At 37.9% G+C, this 20240-nt stretch overlaps 1 protein-coding gene across 1 annotated transcript in view; it reads right to left on the bottom strand.

Moving 5' to 3' along the window:
- The window catches only part of LOC126465924 (lysosomal alpha-mannosidase-like), a 137779-nt gene extending 118344 nt beyond the window's left edge, over nucleotides 1-19435 (bottom strand). Inside the window, exons 1-5 of the mRNA XM_050096386.1 lie at nucleotides 19400-19435; nucleotides 13519-13621; nucleotides 12385-12466; nucleotides 5812-6001; nucleotides 4287-4525 (exon numbers count right to left, since the gene is read on the bottom strand). Of these exons, the coding sequence (XP_049952343.1) occupies nucleotides 4287-4525; nucleotides 5812-6001; nucleotides 12385-12466; nucleotides 13519-13621; nucleotides 19400-19435 (650 nt within the window). The remainder of the gene's footprint in view (nucleotides 1-4286; nucleotides 4526-5811; nucleotides 6002-12384; nucleotides 12467-13518; nucleotides 13622-19399) is intronic.
- Nucleotides 19436-20240: the final 805 nt, after the last annotated feature.

Raw genomic sequence — 20240 nt, 5'->3', positions numbered from 1 at the left:
GTCTGCAGCACATAAAAGGTCAATGGCCTAATTGAAAATGGAATAAGAAACATATCAAACTTCTATTACAGGGCTGGCTAGAGGCCAAAACCTAAAAAGTGTTCCATGGTGCAACACTCCCCCCTGGCAAAACAGAATGATTTTTAACCAAAGTATGTATATGTTTCAATATACTCATCTCCATGCTTAATTCACACATCACTAAAAATTTATGTGAAGGTAAGTGCCAATAATTAATTAACAGACATTTTAATACAACCTTTTTAAAAAGGTTAGCAGAAATTTATGTGGAAGGTAAGTGCCAATAATTAGATAACAGAAATTTTCATACAACCTTTTTAAAAAGGTTAGCAGAAATAGCTGATTCCTGATTTTCCAGCAGTCATCCTGATTTGCAACATATCTCTCAACAAGACTGTGGATGCCCAATAAAGGGATGGTCTGTTTAAAATGACTCATAATCATCTTTGCACTGTCTCCATGACTTTAGCATCATCTGAAAAATCTAATGGCCTAAAGTCTGGGTTGTATGGTGAATGTTTCAACACTTCATACTTTAGATAAGATAATATATACTTAGTATACACATCTGTATGAAGTGTTTACTGCCATGGACACCTTGTTAAAAAACTTTAGGTAGCATAGTCACATGGTATCATTAGCTTCAGCTGCCTTACCAACTTGTCACTATAGTCAACACTAGTCACTCCACGACCCTTCTCATAAAAGTGCATCAATAACATGTTCTTTACATCCCAAAAGTTTATCTATGTAACTTCCCCAGTAGGTGCATGGATGTTGCACTTTTTCTTGATCTTCCACTCTATTGATTGTTTTTTAGTCACTTGCTCATAATTGTGCATCCTAGATCGATCACATGTCTCAATTCATTTGAAAGAGACTTCTTTTTCACATGAATAACAATTCATGTCCTCCTGAGTCATTGTATACAGTGTGCCTTTACAGTAATTAGACATCTACATTGGTATCCATCTCTTACAGTTTTCTGCAGTGGAAATCAACATGGATAATACTGTTTGTAGAATCTTGACTCATTTTCAGCTATGTGGTAGAGTTATCAATTATAGCACCATCTTACTGACTGATCTTCTATTTCACTATTATAGTTTGTAAGCACACAGTTCTCCCATCCCATTATTCATATCTGCCATTGCCTCTTGAGTCACTGATCTTTTCACTTATTCACACACACTCCCATAAGACAGTTAGCACATCATCATTCTTGTACAGTGCATTTCAACATTGACATGGCCAGTTTGTATGTATTACATCCACTCTACATGTGTATCAATACTTGACAAATCACTATGCAGTGCACCACAGTGGGTATTTCTGATTATGCCACATACTGCAGTTCATTTTCATTCCATCCACATATGTAATGTGGGAAGAATGATTGCTTAAATGCCTCTGTGCCCACTGCATTCATAGAGGACTGTAGTACAGGGTGCATCACCACAATCTGCACAAATTTCAATTTTCTGCCACACTACTGTTTTCATTGCTGTTTGCATTCTGCATTGTTAGGCTATTATAATATAAAAATAGCTATGTTGCTGAAATGAAGTGCAGAGTATGATAAAAGAGTCATTACTATTGATGACCTTCACAGCAGATATAATTTGTTTCTTTAAATACTTAAACTCCAAAGTTTATGATTCAGCTTCAGAACATTCAAATGATGATTACAGTGTATTGGCAAGGAAGTGTCACTCAGAAAAACTTCTTGTGATGACCCCAGATGCTATCAAAAGAGTTCAATTGCTGATTTCACATAAATGAAGACAGTAATTGCAATCATTAGTGAGAAGTATTGGTGTATGCAAACTAACAATACTTATAATTTCATAGGATGATCTTTGATAAAAATCTGGTATATATACATATATAAAGTGTGTGTGTGTTTTATTAATTTATCAATGTTAAAGTGGTTGAACCCTGTGGCTGCAGATTGAATTACTTCAAGAAATACAGCAAGCAGCATGTTTTTTTTGTGTATAGTTTTATTTACAACAAGAGCTTTCACCAATCTTCATTTGGCATAATATATTTACATCTTCATCACAATTATTTCAATTGAAAATGGGTGAAAGCCTGAAATGCAGCTTATTATGTCCGGTAAAGCAGGTATCTCTCTGACGACATGGCTGATGTATATGTTGTGTATGAAAAGAGGTATGGAAGGGAAAAGGAAGGGGTAGGTGGGAAATTAGTAACTTCCAACTGCACAAGGAATTGTGGAAATGCAATGGTGGAAGTTAAAATGTGCACCATACGAGGACTTGAAGCTGGATTTACTGCCTGTAATGAATGGCTGCCTTAACCGCTTTGATCATCCAGGAACAGTTCCTAATCGGCCCAGTGTGTGTGTGTGTGTGTGTGTGTGTGTGTGTGTGTGTGTGCAGTAATTTAATTTCCACAATACCCTTTCACTTTCCTTCCCATTCTTCTGTTTCATATACAACTAATGAATCTGCCTCTATAAAGGAATGTTTGAAGACAGAGATCGCTATTTCTGATTCTGATTAGGCTTCTCAGTTTCTGTTCCTGTGTCATTCATGAGTGTCTGGACACACAACTTTGGTGCCCCAGATTTTGACACATGGCAAGGTTTTATTTGGGTTTTGTGAGAGATCTTTTAATAAGACTCTCCTAAAGTAGTTGTTTAAGGTGGTGCCATGCATGATTCCCCTTCATAAGCAAAACACACTTCATTCAGCATTTCTAAATTTATGGTCCTATGCTTTCCTTTGCTCATTTTGCACAATAATTGTCGTTTCTGTAAATGTTTCTTTAGAGAGACCTTGTACCATGAAGGGTTGGTATTGTCATTTATAATGAGAATCCTGCACAAAAGCAGAACTAAGAGGCTGTTAACAAGTTCTACTCAATTAAATTAGTCACCATTCTGTCATAGGCTATCTTTTGAAAGAATTTTGAAAAGAAAAAAGAAACTCTTTGCCTTTACAAATGTCTGCTTGTGTCTGTGTATGTGCAGATGGATATGTGTGTGTGTGTGTGTGTGTGTGTGTGCGAGTGTATACCTGTCCTTTTTTCCCCCTAAGGTAAGTCTTTCCGCTCCCGGGATTGGAATGACTCCTTACCCTCTCCCTTAAAACCCACATCCTTTTGTCCCTTCCCTCTTTCCTGATGAAGCAACCATTTATTGCGAAAGCTTGAATTTTGTGTGTATGTTTGTGTTTGTTTGTGTGTCTATTGACCTGCCAGCTCTTTCGTTTGGTAAGTCATATCATCTTTGTTTTTAGATATATTTTTCCCACGTGGAATATTTCCCTCTATTATACATATATATATCTCCAGAACACAATAAATGACTTTTTCCACCTTTCACAGATAATGCTTGACTTATGTTCACCAATAGAGATTCTGCACTAACCAGTAATGCACATTTTGCTTATTCAATTGACCACTATTTGTAACAGCTTATTCGTCAGAGAAAAGTATGCATGAAATAAAATCATCATAGCTTCTAGTTTTTGTTGTATCCAATTGCAAAAGTTCAAGTGATTTTGAAAGTCATCCTCATATAGTTCTTGATGCAATGGTAAGTAATGTGGATGGAATTTGTGTTCATGCAGCAACTGCACAAAACTTCTTTTTAAAGTTCCTGAACTTCATGTGATTTGCCAAGAACTAATGTATATTTTAATGTAAAAAAATAGGTTTCTCATTAAATATTTTGTAATAAATGCCTTTCTGACCTCCTGGGATCCAAGTAAGATATTTGTTTCTTGAGATATTACTATTTTTAACCTATTTTGGTTTTTGTCAATTACAGCTTCATCTGTCACACTGCAAAATGTTAAATACAAAAGTTACATATTTTTTCCTGGAGAATCCAAATCCACAATGAAAAATAGGAGTTATTACTTGAAGTGTGTGTGTGTGTGTGTGTGTGTGTGTGTGTGTGTGTGTGTGTGTGTGTGTGTGTGTTTTTCTGCGTGTGGATAAGAGAATTCCAAGGCTTCTACAGTCATGCATCTGCGAAAAACAAAAATGGTTAGGAAAGGTGTGCTTATACAAACTGTGTTATGAAGCTGTGCAGACGTCAAGCATTGGCCACAAGTAAATCCTTCAGGGTGTACATACATAAACTTTACTAGAAGTTTAAAGTTTTTAGGGTTGCAGGCCACTATTGAAAAAAAATGTGTCCTGAAAAAATGAACACCTATCTGAGCCCAAGTGAGTGACTAGTTACACTTATTTAAAAGGAATGGAAATCTGATAATTCAAGATGGTCATACAGATAAGCAATGATTGCTTGCTGTATAGATTCCATACCAAGATTAGCACTGCCTTGCCATATCATCTCAGTGTCCTTTGTCTGGTATCGTCTCTGACGGTCTTGATAGTCTGATCTTGCAAAGAAGACACCATCATACCCAAGCTGAGCAAAAATGGATGCCATCTCTCTGGAATGTCCAAATGGGTCAATCTGCCAACCTACATGGGGGCGGCCACATGCACCAAAGGAATCATTCAGCTTCCTGAAAATTTGGTTTGAAAATGTTAAGAGTCCACATCTGTGAAGAGGGAATCACTTATGTACATCAACAGAAAAGGAAGAAAAAAATATTCTCCTGCAAAGGAAATGCTTCAAGGAGCAAAATAATATTGTCTAGTTTTCTAATCAGTGAAAATTAACTAAATGAATAATGCTATAATGCTGTATCTAAGTTCGTTTTTGACCATTAGTTTACAGAATAACATGAACAATATTTCATAACAGGAAGGAGGACCTGATGGCCAAATCATGAACAAAGAAATACTACTTTCAGTAAAACTGAACCAATGTCAAATAATCATCATTCACTTTAGGCAGTGGAAATTCCCAGAGACTTGGTGGAAAATCATTACAGTCAACAAATAAAATTATAACTTAATTTTGCAGTATGTCAACTTTTGCCATGATACTTTATTTCTCTGTGTAGGTAAACAGCATTATTGAGATAGAATTCCATTTTCAAGAACTACATTGCCATTTCTGTGCACAACAGCTGCCTTCATTTATAAATGAATGACACAATTGGTTGGATGAGAAAAGAGTCTCATATGAGATTAACAAACGAATAAAGCCTTATTGATGGTTTCCTATATGGTTTAAATTATCCTCTTATGCTACACAGCTCCTGTTTTTATCTATTATTTCAAACAAAGCGTATGCATTATTTTACAGAGAACACTATAAGCTGTTTTATGTATGCCTAGTCAGAAGCCATTCAGTACCAATAATAAACAGAAATTACATGCCCATAGTCAGAATATTCTATTTAATTACAGAAGGAGTTGTGCCAAACCAGCAGGATTTTTGCCATTTGTTATGATTTTCAACTCCCAAAAATAACCAATTTTTTTTCACAAAATTTTATTTTCAATACATTTATGTAGTATTATGGAGCACCTACAAAGTCCTGTTTACACCACATTCCTCTAGAATTTCTTATTCATAAGTAAAATATCTCAAACAAATGGGAAACTGTAGTGATGATGTTGGTGTTAACGTACGTAGAAATCTGTGAATTTAAATGTGTAGGTACAGGAAAATACAACAGTAATGTTTTATCTTTTATTATTACTGGTACAAAATAAGTTATTGGCACAAAACCCTAGAAATCATTTCATTAATTCTTTATACATTTCTATGTATGTCTTATTTTACTAATATTTAATTCAACATTGCACCTTTGCAACAGGTCACTTCTGACAAAAGACAGATAATGAAGATTATAAGGAAGAAAGGCAAATGAAAGTGAGTAATATCTATTTAACTTGCCTGAGGGCAAATGTAAACTGATCAATTATAGACTGGTAATTAGTGGCTGCCTCATCATTCATACTCCAGGCACCTCCAATGATTTCCAGCTGACCTGAGTTAATAAGGTCCCTCATTAACTGTCGCCTGTCTTCATCATTTTCTAGCCACCACTTCCAAAGAAAAGCTGTTTCAACATAAATGAATCTGAAATTCAAAATAAACATTTAACTTTAGAAAGGGAAATGTTACTTATAATTCCCATATAAACAATTCACACCCTTACACTATCACAGATATATAATTTAAGTTCAATTAAAACCATTGTAAACAGAGCATTTTTATAAAGCACAGCAGATACCAAAAACCTCACTTAATGTACAGTACATAGCTGTTTTTCATATTACTCCACAATTAAATGGATACTGACACTCCTAGGTGTTGTGCTGAACAGTGTTACTGCAGCTGTGGGAGGCTCTCATGATGTGCCTGCTCATTAGCTGCAGACAATGATGTTCACTGTTGGTAAACAGCCACAACAAGGCCTTAATTGAGGTGACAAAATATGAAGCATCCATCCTTGAAACAAGGTCTTTCGATTGTCACTGATAATATACAGTTCAGTAAAAGGGTAGTAAAAATAGTCTGTTCAGTGGACTTCTGATTCCTAGGACATAATAAAGAGCCACACCCTTAGTTTGCACCACTGGGTTTGGCAGACTACTTGTGATCCTAGGTTCTCTACATGTCTACAGTGTGTGCTGTTATCAGATTGCTGCAGCTTGAGAGGGTTGCTTTATGCTTGTGCACTCATGTTTTGCCCCAACATTTAGCTACCTGTTGGGATCTTTCACCACTGGTATATCATCCTGCAGGCTGGGGAGGGGGCAGTCAAGTATGATTGCTCTTGGTGTTCCTGCCCTTACCCCCCTTCCCCCCCCCCCCCCCAACCAATTGCAGATACACTTAGAGATCTACATGATCTGCAGAGGCAGAGACAGCAATAAAAATTATGCTTTATTTCAACAAATACAATATTAGTATAACTGAATCAAACAGTTGCATTCTTGAAATTACTATTTCTCAAACAAAGTTAAACATCTTAAAACTCCAACTACATTCTGTCCTGTGCAATCATAGATTCCTGGGATGGAAATTTCTGCTATGACTGAATTAGGTTTATCCATGCAATGAGCCAGAGAAGACCACAGAAACAAATGCCACTTTTTAAAAAATAAGTTATCTATAACTGGGAAAAAACTACCAAAAAGCTCAAAATACATGTGAAGAATCTTTTTTATAAAAAATCTGTTCAGTTATTCAGCAATGTGAAGATCAGTCAGACTGCACCACACTGAACATGAGAAGAAACCTAGAACTGCTTTACTGGTGATAACCAGTTTGCTTAGGCTCCTGTGTCAAACAGGAAGCCCACTGAGAGGTCATGAAATGAACATTTGGAACTTCATGACACTTCTCAGTAAGAGGAAGAATGAGGTGCTAGAACTGAAGATCTGGATGAAGCACTGCATTACGTGAAGAGTGCAATCATATGACACAAAATATTGGAAATTATGACTCACATGATACACTGTGCAGCAGATAATAAATTCTCTGTTTTACACACTTATGGCAGATCAAACAATGGACATGGCTGGTCAGAGGTTTAGGCCTACTCTTTGTGTACTTTGTGTCAACCTGGAGATGCTCAAAGTAAATTACTTTTTCTGGGCATATACAGTCTGCCATATTCCAACACACAACAGCTGGAGTGAAACGTTTTGTAGACATAGTAAAAAAAGCTCTGGAAATTTTTTAGGAATGTGGTAGTGTATGATATGTTGTTAGAGAAAGCGAAAGATAATTCTACGAAACTAAGTCTGAAAGACCCAAATACATCAAAGTCATAGAAATATCAGTGAGATTGAATCCCACAGCAAACATAACTATTCATGGAGACTTGCATCATGAATGAAAATTTAAGAAAGATGTGTTTGAATTTCTTGATCTCTTTCTGAATGAGATTGACTCAAGAATCTTCCAAGAGAACCTAAAGTCATTTGGATCTTAAGTAAGTTGGTAGAAAGGTAGCTTTAATGTTGAAAGTAGAATATGCTTGTTGTCCACAATCAGCTGTCACGGCACCCACCATGCTAACATTTTCATCACTAACTTATTATGACAGGAAAATTTTGCATAAACAATAAAGTAAAAAGTAAAGTGAAATCTGTGATTTTTCATGATGTAACAATGGTCACAAAATTTGGCATTTGGAAATGTGATATATCTGAGGGTAGCAGTTTACTATTATTTGTAACTGATAGGTTTTGAATGCTTTAGTTGGAGTTTGACTTTTTCCCTCAACTCTGAGAACTGGCTATAATCTTAAAATCCAGCCAGTTTCCTTCAGTTCTACATATGACATCAAATGAAAATCACTACAACTGACAATGAACTCTACAAAAATACCATAAAATGGGGCAACTTTGCTCCTGCAGGGGTAACTTTGCCCCGGCTTTGAAAAAGTATTCAATCCTTCCTAGCACCTATTCTAATAAACTTTTTAGAACAGTTTTGATTCTGTACAACAGTTGAGAGCTTCTACTTGCTGTGGTGGGGTGGCTTGCATGCCTTAAATAAATGTTGGTTGACTACAGTCCTATACAGCAACACAATAAATTGTAAAGTGGTAACATAGCCCAAAGGTATTATCCTGTCTTAAAATAGTTTTTATATTAAACTGCACAAACAAACTTGGGCTACTTTGGTCCAATTTTGAAATAATTATAAATTTTCAAAAATATATCTTTGATGTCTTTCTATTTTATTAGGTGGTAAACAATATGACTGACGTTAAGATTCCAACAAACGGAAAATTAGTCTCTTTTGATGTACACAGGTTGTTATCAAACAATCCTGTGAAACATTCTATAGATACTGTGTCACAATCATTGTATTTGCACAACATTAATCCAGATAAACAGAAGAGCATAGTAAGTATGTCCATTATAATTATCCGGGCTGTTATGCCGTGGTCGGTTGACGAATTCTGTGTCGATTCCCAACGTTTCATCTCCGACTGCGGGAGACATCTTCAAGGGGGTCCGTAGCTCAATGGTAGGTCCAACACACCCACTGGCTCGCTACTGACTGCCGCTAAATTCCGTTAAGACCGATACTAAGTGCCATTGGTTCGCCCACCTACTCGTTAGCCAAGTTTTTGATTACGCTGCTAAAACCACATGTGGGCCGTTCGGACTCTTATATAAAGAATTCGACACATTTCATCAGCAGATTGAATGGCATAGTGGTCCAGCCGGAGGACATATTTGTCAGCTTCAATGTGGTATCGCTGTTTACCGTGGTTCCACTTAATAATGTATTGGAACAGCTGGATCAAATTTTTCCTGCCGATATTTCAGAACTGTTTAAGTGTTGTTTGACGACCACATACTTCAAGTGGAATGAACAGTTTTATGAGCAAACGGATGGCGTGGCTATGGGAAGCCCCCTAAGTTCTGTAATTGCAAACTTCTTTATGGAGAAATTCGAAGAACAGGCCTTAGGTACTGCCAGCAAAAAACCAAATGTATGGTTCTGATACGTGGATGACACATTTGTGCTGTGGAGACACGGTAGGGAGGAACTAAGCCGGTTCCACGACCATCTGAACAGTATAAACTCGAGAATTCAGATAACAATGGAGGAGGAGGTAGACGGCAAGTTACATTTCCTCGATGTGCTTGTTTTTAGAAATGAAAATGGTAGTTTGGGCCACTCAGTATACCGCAAACCCACGCACACGGACCGTTATTTGCACCGGGATTCAAACCACCACCCACAACAGAAGCAGGGTGTTATCAAGATGTTAGCGGACAGAGCTAGAAATATTTGTGAACCTGAGTTGCTCGGCGCTGAGATGGAACATCTCCACAATGCACTAATGAAGAACGGATATTCGTCCGCCGAAATAAAACGTGCATTGAGGCACCCACGCAGAAATCATACTGACGTACAGGCTACTGCAAAATCTAAGGTTTTCCTGCCGTTTGTTAAAAATGTAACAGAAAGAATAGGGAGGATCTTGACGAAGCGGAATATTACCGTAATTTACAAGCCCACCAGGAAGATACAGGAATACCTTAAGCCTGCCAAGGACGCTCGCAAACCACTGGAAAAAGCTGGAGTGTATAGGACCCCATGCAGCTGTGGTGATGTTTATGTGGGTACCACTAAAAGAACTGTTTCTAAACGTTTGGAAGAGCACAAGGGAAATTGTAGAAGAGGAGAAACGGAACAATCAGCTGTTGTGGAGCATGCTTTTCAGCCAGGGAACCACAATATTCGTTTCGAGGAGACGCAAGTACTAGCAGCCACAAGCGGATATTACGAAAGGCTCTACAGGGAGGCAATCGAAATCACTAAACACCCTAATAATTTCAACCGTAAGGAGGAGGGTGTGAAATTAAGCGGCATATGGATGCCGGTGTTAAAGAAGATGTGTACCACCCACCCACTACTGGGTGATGGCAACGGCGATCGCCGGCGACGGACAGCGGCCAATTGCACTGATGTTTTCAAAACACGTGACGTCACACCGCGGCGTGGGAGCGCGCGGACATGGAATTTAGCAGCAGTCAGTAGCGAGCCAGTGGGTGTGTTGGACCTTCCATTGAGCTACGGACCCCCTTGAAGATGTCTCCCGCAGTCGGAGACGAAACGTTGGGAATCGACACAGAATTCATCAACCGACCACGGCATAACAGCCCGGGTAATTATAATGGACATGATATTTCCGGCCGTGAAAGTCTACATTTTAGTATCATAGTTAGTATGGCAGAATGTTGCTTAAATCAAAATTATTTTTGTTTTCAAGGGAGCTGTTATAATCAGGCATATGGTCTAGCAGTGGGCTCGCCCTTATCCCACTTGCTAGCACAAGTGTTTGTGGGAAATGGGAAACTGATTTTCTTAAGAGGGGACCCCACTGTCAAAACATTATTACAAATATGTTGATGATATTCTCTGTATGTGGAATGGTTCCATTAGACAACTCCGGAAGTTCTTGGAAAATATGAACCAGTAGCATACTAATATAAAGGTCAGAAATGAGTTAGGATGTTGCACCATTAATTTCCTAGACATGAATAGATAGCAAAAAAGCAGCCATAAATTTAAAATCTACTGGGAAGACTCTTCACCCCACCTCTCTCTCTCTCAACATCCAACAGTCAACAAAAATGCGGCATTCACCATCTACTTTCTATCCCCGTGTCCCAAAACTATGATGAGGACCTTAATACAATAAAAATAATTGCTAAATATAATGGATTTGAATCAAAAATTATTGACAACATTCTCAATTAAAGCAAGCCAGATCCCTATTGCATACAGTGAAGATGGCAGTGAGACTGAAAAGGAAATGGTGCAGTTTACATTTTATAGGTATTTTACAGGATAGGTATTTTATAGGATATGATATGAGACTCTACTTAGTGTGAAGTAAAGAAGAAAAATAGGAATGTGCCAGTGTGCCTCCCTGAAAGCACAACTCAGTTGAAGGTGGAAGAGGAATCCTCATCCTTTCACCATCCACAGCATGCTGTACAACAGTTTTCTCCACTTTAGAAGGACCCAGATGAACATAGCCAAAATTGCAATGTGCAGTGGTTACATACTCCACAATGTAAGAAACAAACTTTTCTCAGTGTTTTAAGGCAGAGTTTTTGGGGCAATGATTCCACATGGATACTGTCACAGTGTTTAGAGTGACAGATCTGCATGTGGTGCACTACCTGAACCACAAAACAGTGAAGACTCTGATCAAAAAGGTTATGTAAGCACACATAACTCACACACTTTCTGTGTTTTCAGTTGTCTGCATACTAGCATATGTTTTTTATGTTAGTCGAGCCAGGCATACTGCTGGTGGTGCTAACAACTTACAACATGTGGTGCTAATAACTTACATTTTCTTATGTAGTACAGGAGAACACAACATGCTGCTGACAATTCTGATACTTTACTGAAACATGTGCAGCTATCTGAAGATGGGTATAATGGACCCAAAACTAATTATTGTAAAAAAATAAAGCTTCTTAAAAATATTTGTGGCTGGTTGAGTTCTCTCCCAACAATTCTTAATTATATGTTTACTTGTTGACTAAATCTAGTGAAAACCCCAAGCAGAAAAGGGTATAGTTATAATATGAATCTCATATCCTAACATTTGTAAGTTTGGTAACAATTAACATCCAAAATGATTTCCTAAACTCCCACTGTTGATTTTTCAGTTTTTTATAAGACATTTAGTCACTGTTATATCAAAACAAATAAAATTCACATTGATTGTTGTGACACAAATGGGATGATGAGATGTATCATACCTTACCATCTTAAATAAAATTGCTTATGTGGAAGAGAATTTTGAATTAATTATATATTTCTCAGTTTTAAGTACAGTTTAGATGCCTTCAGGTACATGTAGTTTCAATTTAATGAGCATTTCCTTTTAATATTAATTTCATATCCTTCATTCTGATATGTCATTTCTTTTAAATGATATGTATGACTATTTTTTTTAATTTTACCTTCTGTCAGAATTCTTTTCAAGTTCATCCAGTGCTGTGTCAATTATATCCTTCACTTTAGCTAGCTGCACATTCTGCTTGACTGAAAAATTTTAATCATTATTATTCAACCAAGAAGTTGTTATGACAAAAGTAAACAATGGAATGAGTAGAGACAATCATTCACCATATAGCAAAGTCAAAGAGTAGTGAATGATTATTTACACAAGAAAATGAGCATTGTAGCTCAACTTTCTAAGTTCCACCCTTTGTGGAAGTCACCATGCCATGCTCTATATGAAGTTGTCTATAGCTGCTGCACAGCTATTTATCCAGTCATGATCTCCAACTAATGAATCTGTGGCAGAACTGCCAGAAAATATTAATATCTTTGCTTTTTTGTACTTCGTTTTTACTTACTTTGGTTGTTGACTAGTTGGTGTGAGACATTCGTCATGACTGTTATCGTGATTGTCGAAATCTATTTCTTTGTGTTTTGATTTATCGTGTGCCAATAAAATATTACGTAGTGAAAGTAAATGGTGTTCTCTGTGTTATAAGTATAACATGCACCATAAATCAATTGTGTGAAAGGCCATTGCCAAAGTGTGTCACCTGTGATTGACAAACAAGAGGCAGGGTATGCCACTCAGAACAATATGACTGATAACAACTCCTACTTTACAACCCACTCTAAATGGATCCTCACCCCCCAAAACCAGCTTCTTTGATATTCAGAGGTGGGGACTGTATAGCTACCTTCTCATTCAGGCCCATGAATCTCCTATACAGCTTCAGTCTCTGATAGTTGTTGTCCTGTTACTACACTAAACATACCTTCAAGTCCCTGTATGTGTGTATGAAGGAAGGTGCAAGTGCAATAGTACAGTGGTCAACTTCTTGATCTGTCTGCTGCTCAATGCCTCCACTATGTAGTAACTGCTTGCCTTTATTCATCCCATTGTTATTGTATTAACTATGAAAAACATCAGTATGTAGTACATGACTACAGTTTGTCTGGAGGCATTATAATATAACCACAGTTCCTTCAGTTTTGTGTGTGCATAGCTTATTATTTAAAACATAAAAGTACTTGTTCTGGTAGGTGTGTAATTGTATCAGCAAATTGTTTCTGACACATAACAAGCAACTTACATCCATAATAGTACTGATCAACTGTTTTTAGCCACCCAACATCATCATGGGAATGAGGTATGATATGTATATTAATGTATCCTGGTTCAGTAGCATGGCATGCCTGGAATGAGAAAATATTACAAAGTAAATAAAATAAATTTCTTCCAGATACAATACTCTTTGTGAAAATTGTTAATCCCATTCTAATAGGGATAAAATTTATCATTTGGTATATTCACCATAAAAAGTGAACCTTATTTTGTTTTAGGAGCTGAACAAGAATTTTAGTCTCAATAAATTCATAGCATTTTTCTTTTTAATGCATGTTGTCGAGATCTGGACTAGCAAAGACAATAAGGAAGTGACGATCCCATTCTGAGGCAGAGACTAGCAGCTTACTTTAATATTAGTTTTCAGTTTAGTAGACGAGACTGACTGTTTCACATATCAAATTAGCATGTGTAAATAACTGCCATGCATATTTTGTCAGCAACATATTAGGTAGCCATGGTGTGACAGTAATCATTGTTTTGGAAGATTTTGTAATGGTCTCACAAATTCTTCACTTAAAACAGGATCATCATAATTCAGAACATGATACTTCACCTCAACTGAACACTATTATTCATTCTCTTTGAAAATGTGGGGGCTGATTTCATAGCTTTCTCTATACTAGTGAGTCTGGGTTAAGCACAGTAACTAACTAAAAAATAATAAACAAAAAAGAAATTAATTCACTTGATATTGCTTTTAATTGTATTATATACAGTGAACAATTTGGTATGTGTGGCAGATTAAAACTGCCTAATGGGCATAGACTCAGATGCCTGCTTTTTGTTGATAGTTTGCTCCCAGCTACACCTGAACACATCTTCTGGATTGACTTAGAGGACCAAATAAACACAGGCTTCTGTCCTTTTCTGGTGCTGTGTGTCCCACATTGATGCAGGGTTTACTTGTTTGATTATTTATTTTGAAAGATTATAATTTTTATGCCAGGTACCCCATTTCAAATGAACTAATTCACAGATATGGTGTTAATCTTAATTTGAAGGACATGTTACCATTGTATAGGAGATGTGAACAACATAAAAATCAATATATAGTTTTTATCCATCTTCAGCAACTGTATTTGTATTTATTGAAATAAGTGGCAACCAGTTACACAAAAGACATTTTATTCCCTTTACCAGTTTCGATACCTAGTGACCGCCTTCAGAAGGCTGTACAAAAAAGTATACCACAAATAGTAGAAATTAAGTGAGAATAAAAAAATTTAAGAGGGAAAATTTAAAAAATTTAAAGATAAAAATGGTACACACTTATAATTATCACATTATTTGTGAGTGTCAAAAATAAGATGCATGTAGCAAATTGCTGTGGTCCTAAAAAATACAAGAACAACATGTAATACAATAATGGATCCATAAATGCTTGTATGTGGTACCTAGTGCCAGCACAAAAATAGTATAAGAAAGCCAAACAACAAGTGCAAACATCATGACCGAAGTTGTGCTAATCAGCTAATGACACGCAATACTTGAGGTTGGTCTCAGGGAGGGGTAAAAGTTTGATAAAGTAATAAAACAAAACCTTACACAATTGCAGTTGTCATAAGGCATAAATGAAAATGTAAGTGTGCATTAAGCAGTATAATAAGCAATACATATATAAACACTGATGATAAATAAAGTAAGAGGATTCCAATGACAAATGGCATTATGGATGGGAAGTTTGGGAACTCATCTCAAAACAGCTGTAGTGAGGTCAGTAGTGTGATAGCAGAGAAGCTATCAGCAAAAGCCAAGTGTGATGTGCATCACAGGGCTGGAAACTGAAACCGTAATAAGTGGAGAGATAATCCTCAATTATTGGCTAATATTAAGTGTCAGGAAGTAAATTATAGAAGAATTGTATACTTATATTATAGTGAAGACTATATTGTTTCACTATAACAGAAGGATGCCAGGAGAGACTGATGTGTGTATGTCTATTACTACACTACAGTGCAGAAAACTGTAGTGCGCAAAATTATGTTCCATGTTGTGAAAAATGACAGCAGTGCTTAGAACCAATATGATGAATTGCACATTAGGGCAGTTTTGAGCTTGCAGTGAAACTGTTCTGCCACTTCATTGATGGCTGGATGGTAGCTTGTAGTGTGAAGGTGGTTGCATCCACACAGTAGTAAAAGTTCATAGAGAAGATGGCTTTCAGTCTACTCCCACGGTAATATCTTGCTGAAGGCTAAACCTGGAGAACTTTGCATGCACTAGTGCCGTTATGACTGACTCAGCAGATATGTCTTTGATTACAATGACTTCTCAGCACCTGATAAAATGATCAATGATCATGAGCGAATGACTTTCTCCCATGGAGTATGGTAGTGACTCTATTATATCCCTATGCATGTGAAAAAATCTTGCTGACACAGCATTGGAAAGTGAGCAATAGGCATGAAGACGTGCCTGTTCCAATGTGTGACAGTGTTTTAGTAGTCTGGACCACATGACTGTGGTAAAAACTAACTTGGCTGTGGGTCATATTCTTGGAAGTGTTAGATTATGTAGGGTCACTGCTTTCCTTTCACTACATCACACCAAATATAGTCTGGCACATTTGGGACTGAAACACATCTGAGATGCAATGCTGTTTGCTGTTCCTGTATAAGATGGCACAAGAGAAGATTTTCTTATTCCTTTGACATTAACTTTGCCCAGTGAATGGAGTTTCAACTGGCACAGTTCTGAAATAGGCAACCTGCAACCAAACTGTCCACTCCTGCTATGTGACACACATCAGTTGAGAACTGTGCAATATACTTGACCTGCCTGCACTGCCATTGTGAACTAAGATCTGTATCTTACTGAAACATAACTGCTAGTAGCCAGTGGTCTGCAGAAATTGCAAAGTGCCTCCCTTCAATAGATGTGTGGAAATGCTTGATAGCTAACTACATAGCAAGTAACTTGTGATAAATAGCACTCCATTTTTGCTGCTTTTGAGTCAGATTATTATACATAAAAGCTTGAAACTGCCATTTTCCATCAACTTTTTGTTACAGAGCTGCACCCACTGCTGTCTGGCTTGCATCTACCATAAGCAGTAAAGAGGTGCTCAGTCTTGTGTGTCCCAGCAGCGGTACCTATGATAGATGTTTCTTTAGGTCATGGAAAGCTGCTTCAGCATCTAAAGTCCACTGTATTTTACTGATTCTGTAGTATTTCTGCTGGCGAGTAATGCTGTAAGTGGCTCTTTGATGGCAGGAAGTTTAGGCAACTGATGTTGGTAATAGTTCAGCATGCTTAGGGATCTGTGAAGCCTCTTGTAAGTTGTGGGAAGGGGCATTTTTGTACTGCTTTGACCCACACAGGCAATAGTGAGAACCCTGCCACACAGACCAAATATCCCAGGAATTTAATCTCACATTTCTGCAATGCACATTTTGATTCTTTAACATTTATACCATATGCATGTGGGTATCAGAAAAGCTGTTCACATCTGTGCAATATGCTATGGAAGTAGAAAATACTAGAATGCCATTCATATAACAAAATACAAGTGGTATACATCTCGAAGTATCTTATGTATTAGATGTTGGCAAGTTTGGGTAGCATTTCTGAGGTCAAATGTCATAAAATTGCACTTGAATAAGCCAAATGGTGTGATCGCTGCTGCTTTTTTCAGATGGAGTCATGGGAATTTGGGAAAAGCTTGATACCGTCTATTACACTGAATGTTTTGGCATTGCTAATGGTACTGTTAAAATCAGTCAAGTTGGGTATTCTAGCACTGGAATTGTGTTGGCATTGAACACCCTATGGTCTCCACATACTTGCCACGAATTATCTTTCTTATGAACTCCATGGACTGAGGAGGCCCATAGATTATCTGATCTGGTCACAATACCTGCTTTCAGTAGTCAGTCAAACTCTATTTGCACTACAAGTAGGATTTATGGAAGCAGACACTGTGGGTGGAATGTGAAGGGTTCTTCATGTGGCTTGTGGACATGGTGTTGACTGTTTTGTGAGCATTTCTTGGTGGCACAGGTGGGATGGTGAGTGCTCAAAAGCCTTGAATCAGGGAATCAAAATATGGCTTCTCAGATAATGCTATGACATTGCCTACAGTACACAAATTGCTAATATTCATGGAGTTCACTTGCATGACACACAGACACATGTGTGTCCCATGTTGTGGTATGAAATTGGATCAAAATATTCCAGCTCCCATGACATGGTAAGGTGCTGGACAACTTTGTGTGGATCAACATACTGCGGCTCAAATGACACAGTAGAGGTGCTGGATATCTTCGTGCAGAAAGTCTCTGGCATGTCGTACTGTACTTGGCTGGGCGTGGAAGATGTTGTAGACGAAATCTTTCCTGTGGATACTGGAAACAACTGGCTACTGACCATGTAGCATGTAAGTCAATAGTTATGTAAAATGTCTGCTCCCGTTATGTGATCAGGCACGTCTGAAACCACAAAAGTCCATGGTAGCTGGAAGTTGGGATTCAGGTGTAATGCTAGGTAGAGATTCTGGAGTTGTTGACTGTAGTAAGCACATGTTGCATTGTTGCTGTCAGTGTGTGACCAGTCATTCTTGATAGATCCTACTTTGAAGTTGCGTCACTAAGAAACTCTTCATCCTGATGATTGATCCTACATGAACAATTGCTGTGACTGGTTGACAGCACATAACATGACATTCACACATCTTCTTATCACACTGTGGTCTGGGCACCTGTGCTGTTGCTGTACGATGTTAGCTCTCTTTGATGCTCATCACTGAAGTTTGGATAGTTGCTGGGCTGAGAGCACTGATGGGCACAATTGCTGAAACATCTATGCTACCAGCAATATTGTTCCAGCGAGTTCTGTATGATGAAATTTTTCAGTTTCTTCCCAACAGCGACTTTGTAGCTGCTGTTTGTACTTGCACATTGAATTTTGCCACTTGTGCTGTTAGCTACTCCATGGTGGGCCCAGTCGATGCTTGTTGCTGGTGTGAAGTATTATGAGTGTTCTGGGGGCAGTGATGTCCACTTCCAAAACTAGGCACATTCTGGGGTCTCCACATTGGCTGTTGTTGATTCTCGCACTTGCTGGAACTTCACTTAAGTTGTTTACAATCGTGTCTGGGTTCTTTGCAATGGCAAGTCTGTCTGTGCTGCAATGACTGTGGATGTTGGCTGGAAGTTTACAAAGCCATAAAGTACATAAAGATTGTTCAGACAGATACTCATGGCCTGCTAATGTACGCAGAGCTTTGAGTGCTAGTGACAGAGTTTTGTTTGACACATTTTAATTTCCAAAAGTTTTTTTGTAATTGCAGCTCTGATGATAACATGTAATGATGTGTGAGAGCTTCTTTCAGTGCAGCGTAACTTTATTTTGACAATGTTTCTTCTATTTCCCCTTTCACTTCTAAATCCTGATATAAAATATTAAATCTATCAGTGGTATTGGACATCCTACACTGTTGAAATATTCATTCGGCCTGCAAGAACCAGAGCTGAGATCACGTCAGCCAGAATACAGGAAGCCTAACATCTCCACATCATACACATGTACTCTCATATCGTCCATTTTCATCTATCATTCCATATTGTGGCAGATTAATAATTGCAGATGATGATCCTGAGTCAAGCAGTAAGTATTAGTCCATCTTGATTCCAGTTTCCAGCACTTGTGTCGATGAGTCCGTCGTTCCCGAATATATGTTCACATTGTCATTCTTTTTCTTTTTTGGGGTCACCCCTATGGCATCGTGTATGTTACATTTTTTCTGCATAAATTTTTTGCTCAGTTATCTTACAAATAAAATTTCTTGGACTCACATAAGATATAACGAAACGAGTGGAAACAACTGTAGACAACTGTAGCCATGTTACCTGCAGCAAAGATATGAGTACCTCTGTATAGTTCATGGTGAGTTCACTCACTCATTGTGGTGAAGTGGATTGGGGATGTCGCCAAGCTATTTTTATATGATCTTCAGTTTCGAACATCCTTTGCCAAAGAACTAAGTCAGAGGTGGTACCAATGAGCCCTGCAGTTGGTTTAAAAATGCTAGTTAGAGCCTACCTGGTAATCACTTTACCAGTTCTTACACTCCCCTCGCGTGATTGACGTGCAGCAATAATACTTCTTGCTCTTCCTAAACTTTTTCGTCTTAGACTTAACTTGTACTTGTTACCGTGTCCTGTCAAACTGCTTCTGAATTTCTAGGATTGTCTGAACACTTTTGTCTAAAGTCTGCACAGCACTGACGCCGCTGAAGATAGCTAGACTGAAGGCAGCGGCATCAAAATTTTGTAGTGTCTACTGCACCTCTTCACTGATTTACAAAGTTTGTATGAGTTATATCTTCCTTGCACGCTGTGTGAATCCTTAGTGGACACAGAGCGTGGAACAGATGCCATCCATGAACAAGGGACTCAAATATTAATTTATTCTAGAGCTAATATCTAACTAAAACAATGCATAACTTCGTTGCTGAAGCAGCAGCATCAGTTGACCCCGCGAACACGCAGAAGTGTCATAACACAACATGGCATGTCTGAAATAGTGCTGGATGGAACAGACACCAAGAATCCTACAGGGCTGTCCATAAATCCGTGAGAGTACGAGGGAGTGGAGATCTCTTCTCAACAGCACAATGCAATGGATCCCAGATATGCTCAATAATGTTCGTGTCTGGGGAGTTTGGTGGCCAGTGGAAGTAAAAAATGG

Source organism: Schistocerca serialis, chromosome 1, assembly GCF_023864345.2.
Source record: "Schistocerca serialis cubense isolate TAMUIC-IGC-003099 chromosome 1, iqSchSeri2.2, whole genome shotgun sequence".
Taxonomy (NCBI): Eukaryota; Metazoa; Arthropoda; class Insecta; order Orthoptera; family Acrididae; genus Schistocerca; species Schistocerca serialis.
This window is presented reverse-complemented; position numbering and strand designations above follow the sequence as displayed.